General features: G+C 37.3%; 1 protein-coding gene across 2 annotated transcripts in view; it reads left to right on the forward strand.

Annotated features, from left to right (window-relative positions):
- The window catches only part of LOC137962384 (PH, RCC1 and FYVE domains-containing protein 1-like), a 33,654-nt gene extending 23,493 nt beyond the window's left edge, over positions 1 to 10,161 (forward strand). For both annotated transcript variants that reach the window (XM_068809214.1, XM_068809215.1), the window contains exons 11-12: positions 2,455 to 2,867; positions 9,423 to 10,161. In XM_068809214.1, the coding sequence (XP_068665315.1) occupies positions 2,455 to 2,867; positions 9,423 to 9,675 (666 nt within the window). In that variant the 3' untranslated portion in view covers positions 9,676 to 10,161. The remainder of the gene's footprint in view (positions 1 to 2,454; positions 2,868 to 9,422) is intronic.
- Positions 10,162 to 11,941: the final 1,780 nt, after the last annotated feature.

Genomic DNA, 11,941 nt, shown 5'->3' on the forward strand with positions numbered 1-11,941 from the left:
CTTGGGCCCATCTTCTAACAGTATCTGTGAGCATGCGATTGATAAACTGACATGGAAACCCGGTATTAATGGCCGATTCACAGTTGCATCCGCCTACTCTCATATCAGCAAGCAAGATTACATCATGTAGGAGCACAAGGCAAACTTGGCATGGAAGTTCTCAGCGCCTAGTAAAATCAATTTTTTCGTGTGGACGACCATAAGGAAACAAATCCTTACCTTTGACAACCTCCATAGGAAGCTACACAACCCCGGATTGTACTTGTCCCCTCTATGTGACGAGCGATGAGACAATCCAACATGTTCTATTACATTGTGATTTCTCTTGGCAAGTCTAGATGAAGATCTTCCTAAAGATTGGACTCCAAATGGGGCTACATCAGGACCTCTTTGGAACTTATGAGATGGTTATGGGGATCCGCCTTCCTAGGTTAGGCAAGCTGATTCTCTTCGCATGCCTTGCGCATGTTCCATAGTGCTTATGGCTCGAGCGCAATAACTGAAGATTCAACTCCAAGGCTCACACCCCGGAAAACACGGCTTCTGATGCAGTGGGCCTTATCTCGAGTTGGTTACATATCAGGAAGGAGTTTGCCTCTCTATTGGGTGTTTCCCTTCAGTAAAATTGGGGCTTGATCGTGCATATGGCGGGCGCATGCAGAACCCCGATTATGGCCACCTGGGATCCTCCCCCTTGTGACTGCATCAAACTAAATTTTGATGGCAGTGCTTTAGGTTGTCCTGGGCCGGCTGGAGCTGGTGATGTTTTCAGAGACAGCAGTGAAAACCCTATTTTATCTTATGCAGGGCTGGTGGGCATTGCTGATTCAAATATTACTGAATTGAGTGCTCTTCTATTCGGCCTTCAAATCTTCAAAGAGCATCTCCATGGCAAACTGTTTATTGAAAGAGATTCTAAGATTGTCATTAGTTGGTGCTCAAAAGATAGCTCCCCCCCTTGGCGCTACTGGCCTATCACTGATTGTATTACTGACATTGTGTCATCCATTCATTGTAATTGGAACCTCGTTCCTCGATCAGCCAATTCTTTGGCTGATAAATTGGTAAAATTTGGAACCTCCCAGTAATCTCTCATTGTTTGGGAAGGCTTCCCCCTTGTAATCTGCTCGATTGAGCTTTCTCTTAATAAAAATCAGCATTTTTTAAAAATAAATAAATTCATATATGAAATACTTGATTAACTTGCCAGCTAGTAGGTTTGATTGATTAAGAGTTGGCCACTTTAACACAATCACTCCAAGTTGGGGTGACTTGTGTGTAGTGGTTTAATTTTTTTTTAACTAACATATGTACATATAATACTATGAAAACTATTCTAATCTCTGCTTCTCCTCTCCCCTGCTTCCTGTTGCAGTTCTCTTCTTTCATGTAATCCTTGCAATTTTTGGAAATAATTATTGTCAAATTATGCATATATAATTCTCTTGGTAAATTTTCGTAATTTCTAAGCATATCTTACCTTTGTACCTCTGATTTTATTCTAATTTAAATAATAAAGCTATCAAAACCGTGCATGTTGAATGGAGGAATGTGCATCACTCAGATAACAATCTTTTTGACCTACTAGCTAAAGAGGGAGCCGCCTGTGAGCATCTTGTCATTGGGGCTCCCTCCTTTCCTAAGTTGGGGAAGTTACTCGATGGAAGAAGCAAGTGAATGAAGACTAATTTATGTTCAAGTATTCATCCAATGGTTGTACCTAAATTGGGAAATACTAACTATCTTCTGTCCAAAATTATATTAATCATTTTTTATGAGGACTCAAAACAAACTAAGTTCAATATGATCCTTACTCACTATTAACAGTCAAACAATCTAACTTGTCCTGGTAATTAGCATATATAATATCAGACTGTTGCTCTTGCTTTTACAAAATTTTACTTAGACATTATGTTCTATATATTATCATAATAAGATACTTATTAGTGGTGTAAAACCTTATCTAGCATGTTATCTGCTTTTCCTTATTTATTAGCGGTGCATAACCTTACATAGCACGTCATCTTCTTTTCATTTGATATATATAGAGTTATCATGTAGTTATATGTTTCAAAAGTTCTTTTACGTGTCTACCATATTTTGTTTTATCTATATTCTGTCCTTAGAGTTTTTATTTGTAAAATACTTGGGACATCATAGCTGGTTGAAGCAGTGGGTCAATCAGTTCAAACAAATCTAGTAGTCTCATGGGGTTATTGTTCACCTCAGGTTTTAAATGCAATAAGGTGTAAATGTGAATCAATTTGTGTTCTTATGTATCAACTCAAGAAGTGATCTAATGATGCTAATGAAGAAACATATTTTTACATAGTCAAATTATAGTGAACTGACTCTGTAACTCAATCAAGTATATGTGAATCCCTTCACCTTCTTAACTTTTAGAACATACATGATGTTAATTTAGAAATGTTTTGCTTTTTATGTATTATTCAGCTGCAGGATGTGACAGAGAAGCTATCGCCTGATGTCTATGACACCAACGATTTAAAAGAAACACATTCTCAAATAGAAGCTTACTTGAAAGCTAACGGAAATCATAAATTGCAACATCCTTCTTCAACTGTTGAGTCTTCGGATGAGTTGGTAAATGTGGGTGGTTCACATACACAGGAGGAGAGAATAGATGATTCTATTGATGGGGCTGGAATTGATGAAGGCAGTCTGAATAACAAGGAAAATGTTTCTGATCCCAAAGAAAATATAGCGAACTTGTCACCAAAAAGTTCTACACTGAAGTCTAGCACCCAAGGACAAGTACAAGTAATTGAGCAATTTGAACCTGGAGTATATGTAACACTTGTTCAACTTCGCAATGGAACACGAGTTTTCAAACGAGTTAGGTTCAGGTATGCAGACATCCTGTTTTTTTTTTTTTTAAATCTTTATCTTTGTTTGATCATATCTGCACATTTTCTAAAGAAAAAAATACAATTAATAGCTTTATGCGATTTTTTGAATTTTAAAAAAAGTTGCGTTTCTTGAAGATTGTTTTAAGTTTAATTTAGGGTGCCTCTTTCCTAAGAGTTCATCTTTGGGTGGAATTCGAATTGCTTTATAGTAATTACTCTAAGCACTTAAAATTTCATCAGGATCGTAGCGAATCTAGGGTCAAATGGATTGGAGGACTTACTGAATTTAGGGTTAATTCCTATTAGGCTTCAAGTGTGGAATCATACATTCTAGAGACATGGAAGATAACCATTCCAGTGTTAGTCTGAGTGGAATAATTATTTCTGCTCAATTGGACATTTTCATTTTGTGTTTGAAATGAAGGAGACTTACTGAATTTAGGGTTAATTCCTATTAGGCTTCAAGTGGGGAATCATACGTTCTAGAAATATGGAAGATAATTATTCCAGTGTTAGTCTGAATGGAATTATTATTTCTGCTCAATCGGATATTTTCAATTTTATTAAGAGTCTAGTGGTGAGGGTAACTTCTCTCATCTCTCATTCATTCTCTTTCCTTTTTGTTTTTATTATTTTTATGAAAACCTTCCTGTCTCTTCTTCTCCTCCCTTTATCCTTATCTTCTCCTTTTCTTTTCTTCCCATGTCTCTTTCTTTTCTCTGTATTGTGAATAATTGTTACCAAATATTCTGGGATGAGTTGAATTGTAGGTAGAAAACACTCAAATGTTTCAAGCATGGAACTGCCATTTCGTGAAAGACCAAAATTCCAAAAAGCTGAACAACCAGTAAAGTGTAACTACTTTAGTTATTTCTTCCTGTCTCACATGGCTGAAATGACTGATACTCTTTAGAAGTTGAATTACACAATAGTTGCATTCCTTAAGTTAACAACTTCTCTCTTTAATCTGGGCATTTACAAGTGTGGCAGTCCAAGTTTATCTTTCAAGGCTGCGACTTCCTTCTATTCTGGGAATGGGAGGACTCTTCTCTTTTGGACTGATGAGTGATGTAGCCCCTGCCTCCTCATTGAGGACTACCCCAGGCTATCTAGGATTGCTATGGATTTGTTTGGCTCGGTGGCTGAATCGTGGAACAACCAATCTTAGAACCTTATCTTTCGTCGGGGTTTGAATGATGAAGAAGCCATTGCCTTCTGCTTGCTCTTATCCAGCCTCAATAGTGTCATCATTCGGGACCGGGTGCATGATAAGTTGGTTTGGAAGCCAAGTGTTAACGGTAACTTCTCGGTTGCCTCAGCGTATTCCCACATTAGGAAAGATGACCCCAACATGCTAGAACACAAGGCTTATCTTGCCTGGAGGCTCTTGGCCCCGAACAAAATAAAATTCTTCTTATGGACGGCCATGAGGGAGCAAATCCTCACTACAGACAACCTCCACAAGCGAAGTTTTACCACTCCTGATAGCTCCTACCCTCTCTGTGGTTCTTGTGAGGAGTCCGTTTAGTATGTTCTTCTTCACTGTAGTTACTCTTAGAGAGTTTGGATGACAATCTTTCAGAAAATTGGAATCCAATTGGGCCTTAATTAGGATATTTTTGGCACTATCCAGATGGTTTTGGGGACTCGACTGCCTAGAATAGGCAAACTACTTCTCTCTGCTTGTCTCACTCATATCCTGTGGTGTCTTTGGCTTGAGCGAAACAACCGGTGTTTAAACATCATATTCAGCAACTTGGAAAACACGGTCTCTTGCACCGTGGGTATGATCTCTAGTTGGCTACACACCAAGAAGGAGTTTGCCCCCCAGGCAGGTATCTCCCTTAGCTAGAATTGGAGTCTGCTGGTTCATATGGCGGATCCCCAAAAGATGCCTACCATGGCTGAATGGGAACCTCCTCCTAGTGATTGCATCAAGCTGAATTTTGATAGGAGTGCTTTGGGGTGCTTGGGACCGGCGGGTGCGCAGAGAGTTTTCAGAAATCACAGAGGAAAGACCATTCTTTCCTATGCGGGGCCGGTTGGTATTGCAGACTCCAACACCACCGAAGTGATTGCCCTTCTCTATGGAGTAAAATTTTTCAAGGATCGTCTACATGGAAAACTGTTCTTTGAAGGGAATTCTAGAGTTGTTATTAGTTGGTGCTCTAGCATGGCCTCCCCCCCTTGGCGTAATTGACCCACTATTTCTTCTATATTTGACATTGTATCTACCATTTCTTGTATTTCAAATCATATTCCTAGATCTGCTAATTCCTCGACTAATAGATTAGCTAAACTTGGAACCTCCCTGCAATCTCTCATTGTATGGGACGGTTCCTCCACTTTGTTATTTTACTCTTTCTAGTTTTTTAATATAACTCAGCACTATTTAAAAAATAAAAGCTTATCTTGCAAAAAGAGAAGTCTATACTTGTACATATATTATCAATGTAATCAACAAATCTGTGTTTGTTCTTGTTTTCTTCATGAACATGTTAAATTTGTTAGAGTTAAAGAAGATTTATTTGATGATACTAGTAATAAGAACTAATTGAGCACAATGAAACAATAATCTGAAACTTGTTAAGGACTTGATCTATAATTTTTTGAAGTTTCAAAATAAGGATGAGAGAGATGGAAGGGAGAAGAAAGAGGAGAGAGAGATGTCACAAAAGAAAGCGGAACAGGATAGGGTTGTGTGACCCTTTTCCTCTCCTATAGTATGATTTGAGTAAAATATAAGTACAAGGAGTCAAATGGCCCTATAACTTACAACTTATGGACTATCTTATACTATATAAAAACAAACTAAACATGAAACATAAAGACTAGTAAACCATACGTGAGAAGGCAAATTACTAAAATACTCCTGAATTACATATCTGGATTCTCCTTTTCAAGCTGGAGTATCTCTATTAAGTTACCCCAGTTTGTTACAGAATACACCAAATTCTCTCTCTGTGAGCCTTGGTATAGACCCATGTGACCCTACTAATACAATACTTCTAACCAAAAGGACTTGATAATCAACATGGATCCCATACATCAGAATTAATTAATTCAAATGGAGATATTGATATGATAAAGAAAATACTGACTGATGATGTTTTCCATACTAACATGCTTATCTGTCAAACGCCATTACAGAACTCGTAGATGGAAAGAGTTGGTGGAGTTTGACTGGAGATAGATGGCCAAGCCTGATATGGCATTGATATGGAGAAACAAATGAATGTAAAGCCTTGGAACTTTGATCAGCAATATTCTCTAGTTAGTAGTAGTCTATTCCCTACCAGCCATCTTATTCATTTGGATATCCTGAAACACACAAAAAGGGAAAGAATGTATTTGAGCAATTCAAATTCTTTATAGTTTTAACTCACTGGGAAATTAGATACATAGGACACTAAGGACAGCATGATGTAAGAAGTGGCCCAGACCGTCCCTTCACCTCATACATGAGAATCAAATCCTTCAACTAATGTAACAAAACCAAAAGAAGTAGTCCACTTCATTGAAGAAAATTGAAGGGAGTTACCGATCATGTGGGTTTATGCCCCTCAATCAATGACCCACTTTTATCGGTGGGGAAAACATGGAAAAACACTGATACCTGAATGAGCCACAATGGCACTAGTAAGGAAGAGGGAGCAGGCTACAGAGTAGTAAATGATGCAATCACTAGATCCATTTGCTACATTATTTTGAATTTCATCTTTAATACCTGGCACAACTTTAGGTTCAGTCACAATACCAAAAACACTACCAGTCTCTCGTACTGCTTGATTTGCCCATTTTGATTTATCAAACTTGTCTCAAGACCTATTAGATAAATGGTTAGTGCCACCATAGTGGACATGCAGTTTTTCACCTTGGCCTTGACCATGACCTCCCCCATCCAGGTCTCTTCATTTCTATCCATCACTATGCCATCTAGTAGCTTACATACATCGAAATTCAGTTTAGAGGCGTCTGTTTTGTTCCTAGATTCTATGACATGAGTAACAGCTGGTTCAGCTTGCAGCACTCTAGCACACACATCTAGACAACACTTGTACTTGAGTAGACTCCCTAAGACACAGAGACACCAGGATCCCTTTACTTCTTTTCTGTGCATTCGAGCTTCTTTCTCATACACTGTAACAGAATGATAGACACTGATCTCCTGCCAAACAGTCTCCATCTCACTGATGAACTCAGTTATAGATTAATCTCCCATTTGTATAAAAAACAATGTGAAGTATAAGTCATAAATCCTTGAGAGGTTTCAGTTTTGGAAAATCCTTTTCCTTAAAATGTCCTATATCTCTAGTGGTACAAAAAAAAATGACTTGACTACTAATACATGACTCCATTCTATTAAGTTGCCACGACATAAAGAATTTTTTTTCTGATCTCCAACTCGTAAGAATAGGAGATGGAGGGGGGACACTGATAAGTTAATACTTACTTTTAGTCTCCAGGGAAATCTGTACAACTCGAGCTCTAAGTAGTTGATTCTTTCCATTGAGCTTAATTACAGTAATCTAGGCATTTGCTTCATCTTTCTTTTTACTCCCACAGTTTAGAGGAGAGAGAAGCTCACTTGTGCTAGAACCAGCCATAATCACACAACTATACAGAGCCAAAACACCTCTACTTACCACCAAAATAAACTCAATTCAATTCAACAAATACTAGCACTCGGACAAAATCCCCCATGTGCATAGGTGTACCAATCACCCATCACCAATCAAGACAAAGAACAGCACTTTAAAAGAATCACAGCTCTAAAATTCCTGCAAACGATATTCAACAATGTACACTTTTAGGCATCAATTTAATATCTGGAACCAGAAAATTGAATCAAGGGTCTCAAATTCAGAGACCAGTAAATTTGCTCAGATAAGCAGCATACAAAATTTAACACAACAAGGAGCCAATAACATAATAAGTAGATTAAGGAATCCATTTTGCACATAGGTTATGGCAATAGAAAGAAGAAAACTTCACTTTAAATCCCTCTCAGACCAAAAAGATCTGATTTTTCCTAGAACAGGTTTGCATGAGAAGACAAAAAGAAGAGAATCGGAAAGATATTGACAAAATTTCTAGCTCTGCTTTGAAATCATATAAAGTTTGAAAATAAACAGGACTGAGAGGAAAGACATTGAAGAGAGAAGAAAGAGGAGAGAGCTGTCCCCTCTGATATTATCCCTCAAGTAAACATTAGTACACGGATTCAAATGCCCGTCTTACGTGAACCTTGTAAATCAACTCATACTGAAGACCTAAAGACAAAATAAATATGAAACACAATGATTATTAAATCAGACACGTGAGACTGACTATTTATTTTTATATCCTTGAAGACAAACTACCAAAATACCCTGAATTACATAGCCAAATAGTATATTCATATAAAAGTTACCCTTATTTTTCATGTTGTTATGCTGTTTCTTTGATCATCCCTTTTATTCAGTTTTGCATAAACTTTATTTCTAATTGTTATGAAGACAAACTATCATTGTGCTAAGATATAGTACGTATTTGTTGTTCTATAGCAGTCTTCTAGAGCTTCTTTATGAGGATTAGAAATGAAAGGCCATGATAATAGGTGCTACCAATTATATGTTTTGTAGCAAGGACCCAGTTCAGACTCGGACCAAATCGGCAGGACCCGATTCCTACACTTGGTCTGATAAGCTTGTAACCTGGGAATTCAGGTGATCAGCCAGGCTTGATTGTTCACCTGACCGACTTAGTTAACCCGACTAGTCAATGCAGACAACGGGTCATGGCGAGGAGACTTTTCCCCATGCAACCAGTAGGAAAGGGGATTCATCTTCCCTCCTGCCAGTACACTTGGTATGACATAATATAAATATATAAATTTGAATAAAAAAGTGAAGACTGGTGGAAGGAAAACAAACAAAGGGTATTTAAGAAATATAATTATAGAGGGCATGATGGTGGACCAAGTGATGCTGGACTAGGGAATGAAGCTTCTTCAAGTAGTGCAGAAGCCGGGAATGACGCTGGTTCAAGTGGTACAGTTCCTGGAAAGGGGATTCCTCCTCCCTCCTGCCCCTCTCTTCTATAGCGGGGAGGTTCGGCATGGCAGTTGGGGAGCCAATGCACCCATCTCCTGGTTTCTTTGTAAAAGAGACCAACAAGAGAGGATGCTTGCCCCCTCCTCTCACTTTTTTATTCAAATTTTTATTTTTATATTATGTCATACCAAGTGTACTGGCAGTTAGACCCAGTTGACCCTGGTTCAATAGGACTTATCAACTTCCGGGGTCGGTGGTCAGGTTGGATTTTATACTATTGATTGGTTCTTTAGAAAGAAGTTATTTATTCCTATAATTATTTGATGAATATATGAAAGTTTGGGTATGGTGGTTTTGGAATATTTGCTTATACAACAACTGAATACCTTTGTTAGAGTTATTCTCTTAGAATCTTATTTGGACCACAATGAAGTCCCAAGTGTGAAAAATATTACTGTTTTCTAGTGTTATTCTCTTGTTATTTATATGATTCTTATGAAATATATGGGCTTTGCAGTAAGAGAAGATTCGATGAACACCAGGCAGAAGACTGGTGGAAGGAAAACAAACAAAGGGTATTTAAGAAATATAATTATAGAGGGCATGATGGTGGGCCAAGTAGTGCAGAAGCGGGGAATGACGCTGGTTCAAGTGGTACAGTTCCTGGAAATGATGGTGGTCAAGATGGTGCCTCAGTGGAAAATGACAGCAGCTTAGGTGTTTTAGGACCCAATCAAGAAGAAGAGGGTGGTACCTCTTCCGATACTTGAGCTTCCCAACATAGACTATAAAATGGTCTAAAGGGTTGTTGCAGATAGAATTATGTATCTTGGAGTTCTCGTTTTCTTGAAGTGGCATGAAGATAGAAAGTGCAGAATACCAAACTGAGTTTTGTCCAAATGATGAGAAAGCATTGTTGTTACAAATAGTAACAGAATGCAAATTTTTGCTATAGAGTTTTTTGGGATGGAGATCCTGTTACCAGGGTAACAGATTTGTAGTTTAATTCATTCTTTATTTCTCTTCTTTCCTTTTTCTTTTCATTTTACTTCAGTTTTTGCATCTGCTTGTTGTTATTGTGTTGTATAGAATGTGTATTTTTTTCTAGTACGAAGAGCACCATGTATTTAAAGCGTTAGTGCACCAAACATGTATGATCCCATGTAACTGAAAAGGGTATTAAGTACCCGTCCGGGGTTCATTTACATGCAAACTTCGGTTCGGAAACTGTATTGCAGAATTTGCCAGTTCTTGAATCTCAGTAGTTTCTAGGAGATTGTTTTGCAGTATATGCCAGTTCTCGAGTACCAGCTTGATGACACATTACAGTCTTGAATCTCTGAGTGTTATTCTGCTTACCCATGGAAATAACAAAAGTCTTTTTCTTGATCGCTGCCTTTGTTGGCCTTTGTTACCAACTGGCAGAACACAGGTTGAAGGACAACAAACAGAAGGCTACTTGTTTGTTGAAGCCTTTGATTCTCTCCTACTATTATGTTCATTTGACGTTTAAATTAGAATCTGATCTGAACTATATTGTAATTTTCTTGTATTTCAGCCATCTGTTTACTTTTTTTCAGCCTACGTAAAAAGATAATCTTGTAGTTGTTTCTTTAGTGAAACTAACAAATCGAAATCTAAGGGAAAGGAGACTACAACTCTTGAACCATAACTCCCTTTTTTTCTTCAACATCTTTCTTTACCGTTGTAACCCTTCTTTCCTCTTCTTCTCCTTCTCATTACATCTTACTCTTCCCTCTTTTTCTACACGTTGTTCTAGCATTGCATGTTTTTACTGTTTATATGTGCTTAAGTTTGGTTATGTTGCTGTTCAACGAGCAAAGCTCTTCCAAATTGAGATAAATGCTTGAATTTGTCTCTCCTGTCTCATTTGCATATATCTATGTCGAATGGCTCTTGCTTGTTGAATTGCCCTTCTCATGCATGCGTGTTAATATTCATGAAAGTCAGTGTTTTTTCTGTCCTTATTCAAACTTAATAGCTATAAAGATTTTTTTTTTAAGTAAACATTAATGTTTACATGCAAAAAACTTTCTGTGCATGGTGTTTAATCGTTATTTGACTCCTGTGTTCCCTTTTATGATCTTTCAAATCGAAAAATATGGCTTGCTAATTGCTGCAAATTACTAATATTGAATTCTATCGGTTGCTCTCTTCAAAGACCTAATTATTTACAAAACTCCATTAATTTTTTTTTTTTTTTGTTTCCTTGTCTTAGTCAGTCTCCTTGTTTTGATAAAACTCTTATCTGTTTCACGTAAGTCTCCTAGTGCTGCAAGACATTGCATGGAAAGTTTTGGTTGAATAGTGCCTTTCCTATTCATCTTTCTGAATTTGTTTTTGGTGACTTACTCTCTACCTAATTAGCACATACTTACCTCAATTTGCTAAATTATCCATTGACCGAAGAAAAGTCTTGCATATATGCTTAGCAAGATTGAATTTTTAAAAATTATGATAGCTCGATTTAAGGGATTGAGAAATTATTTGAGCTGATGATATTCAGTTAAGCGGTTTTTAAGTACCAGAGACTTATCAAACAACTTAACTATCTCCCTCTTTGATGAAGAAGATACATTGTATAAAAGTGGCTAATAGAGTATCCCCTTATCATTAGCTAGCTCATTAACTTGGAAGAAGATGGGACTAATAATGTAGTTCTCTTGGATACTACAAAAATTATTTTGGAAACCTGTGCTAAATTATATTCAAGTTTTTCTAGCTTGAAAACGCTATATGATTTGTTTCAAACCATGTATACACCAAATTCGGGGAGAACTTAAATGAATTCTTTCTCGCTTTAGAGGATTGATGCGAGAACAAAAATTCTTTGAATTGTACTCCAAAAACATTGTTGACAGAGAGAGATATTTGTTCTTGTAAAATTTTCTAGCAAATTCAAAGCTCTACATCAAAGTGGCTAAGATGATCCTCAGTTACACTACCTTCATTTGACGATATTTGTGCCACAATGTTTTGATTACTAGCAAAAGACTCTAAAAATTCGATTGTACC

Source organism: Aristolochia californica, unplaced genomic scaffold (genome assembly GCF_029961685.1).
Source record: "Aristolochia californica isolate CCGP_79_NKW_82.1479 unplaced genomic scaffold, dmAriCali1.0.hap1 SCAF_4, whole genome shotgun sequence".
Lineage (NCBI taxonomy): Eukaryota > Viridiplantae > Streptophyta > Magnoliopsida > Piperales > Aristolochiaceae > Aristolochia > Aristolochia californica.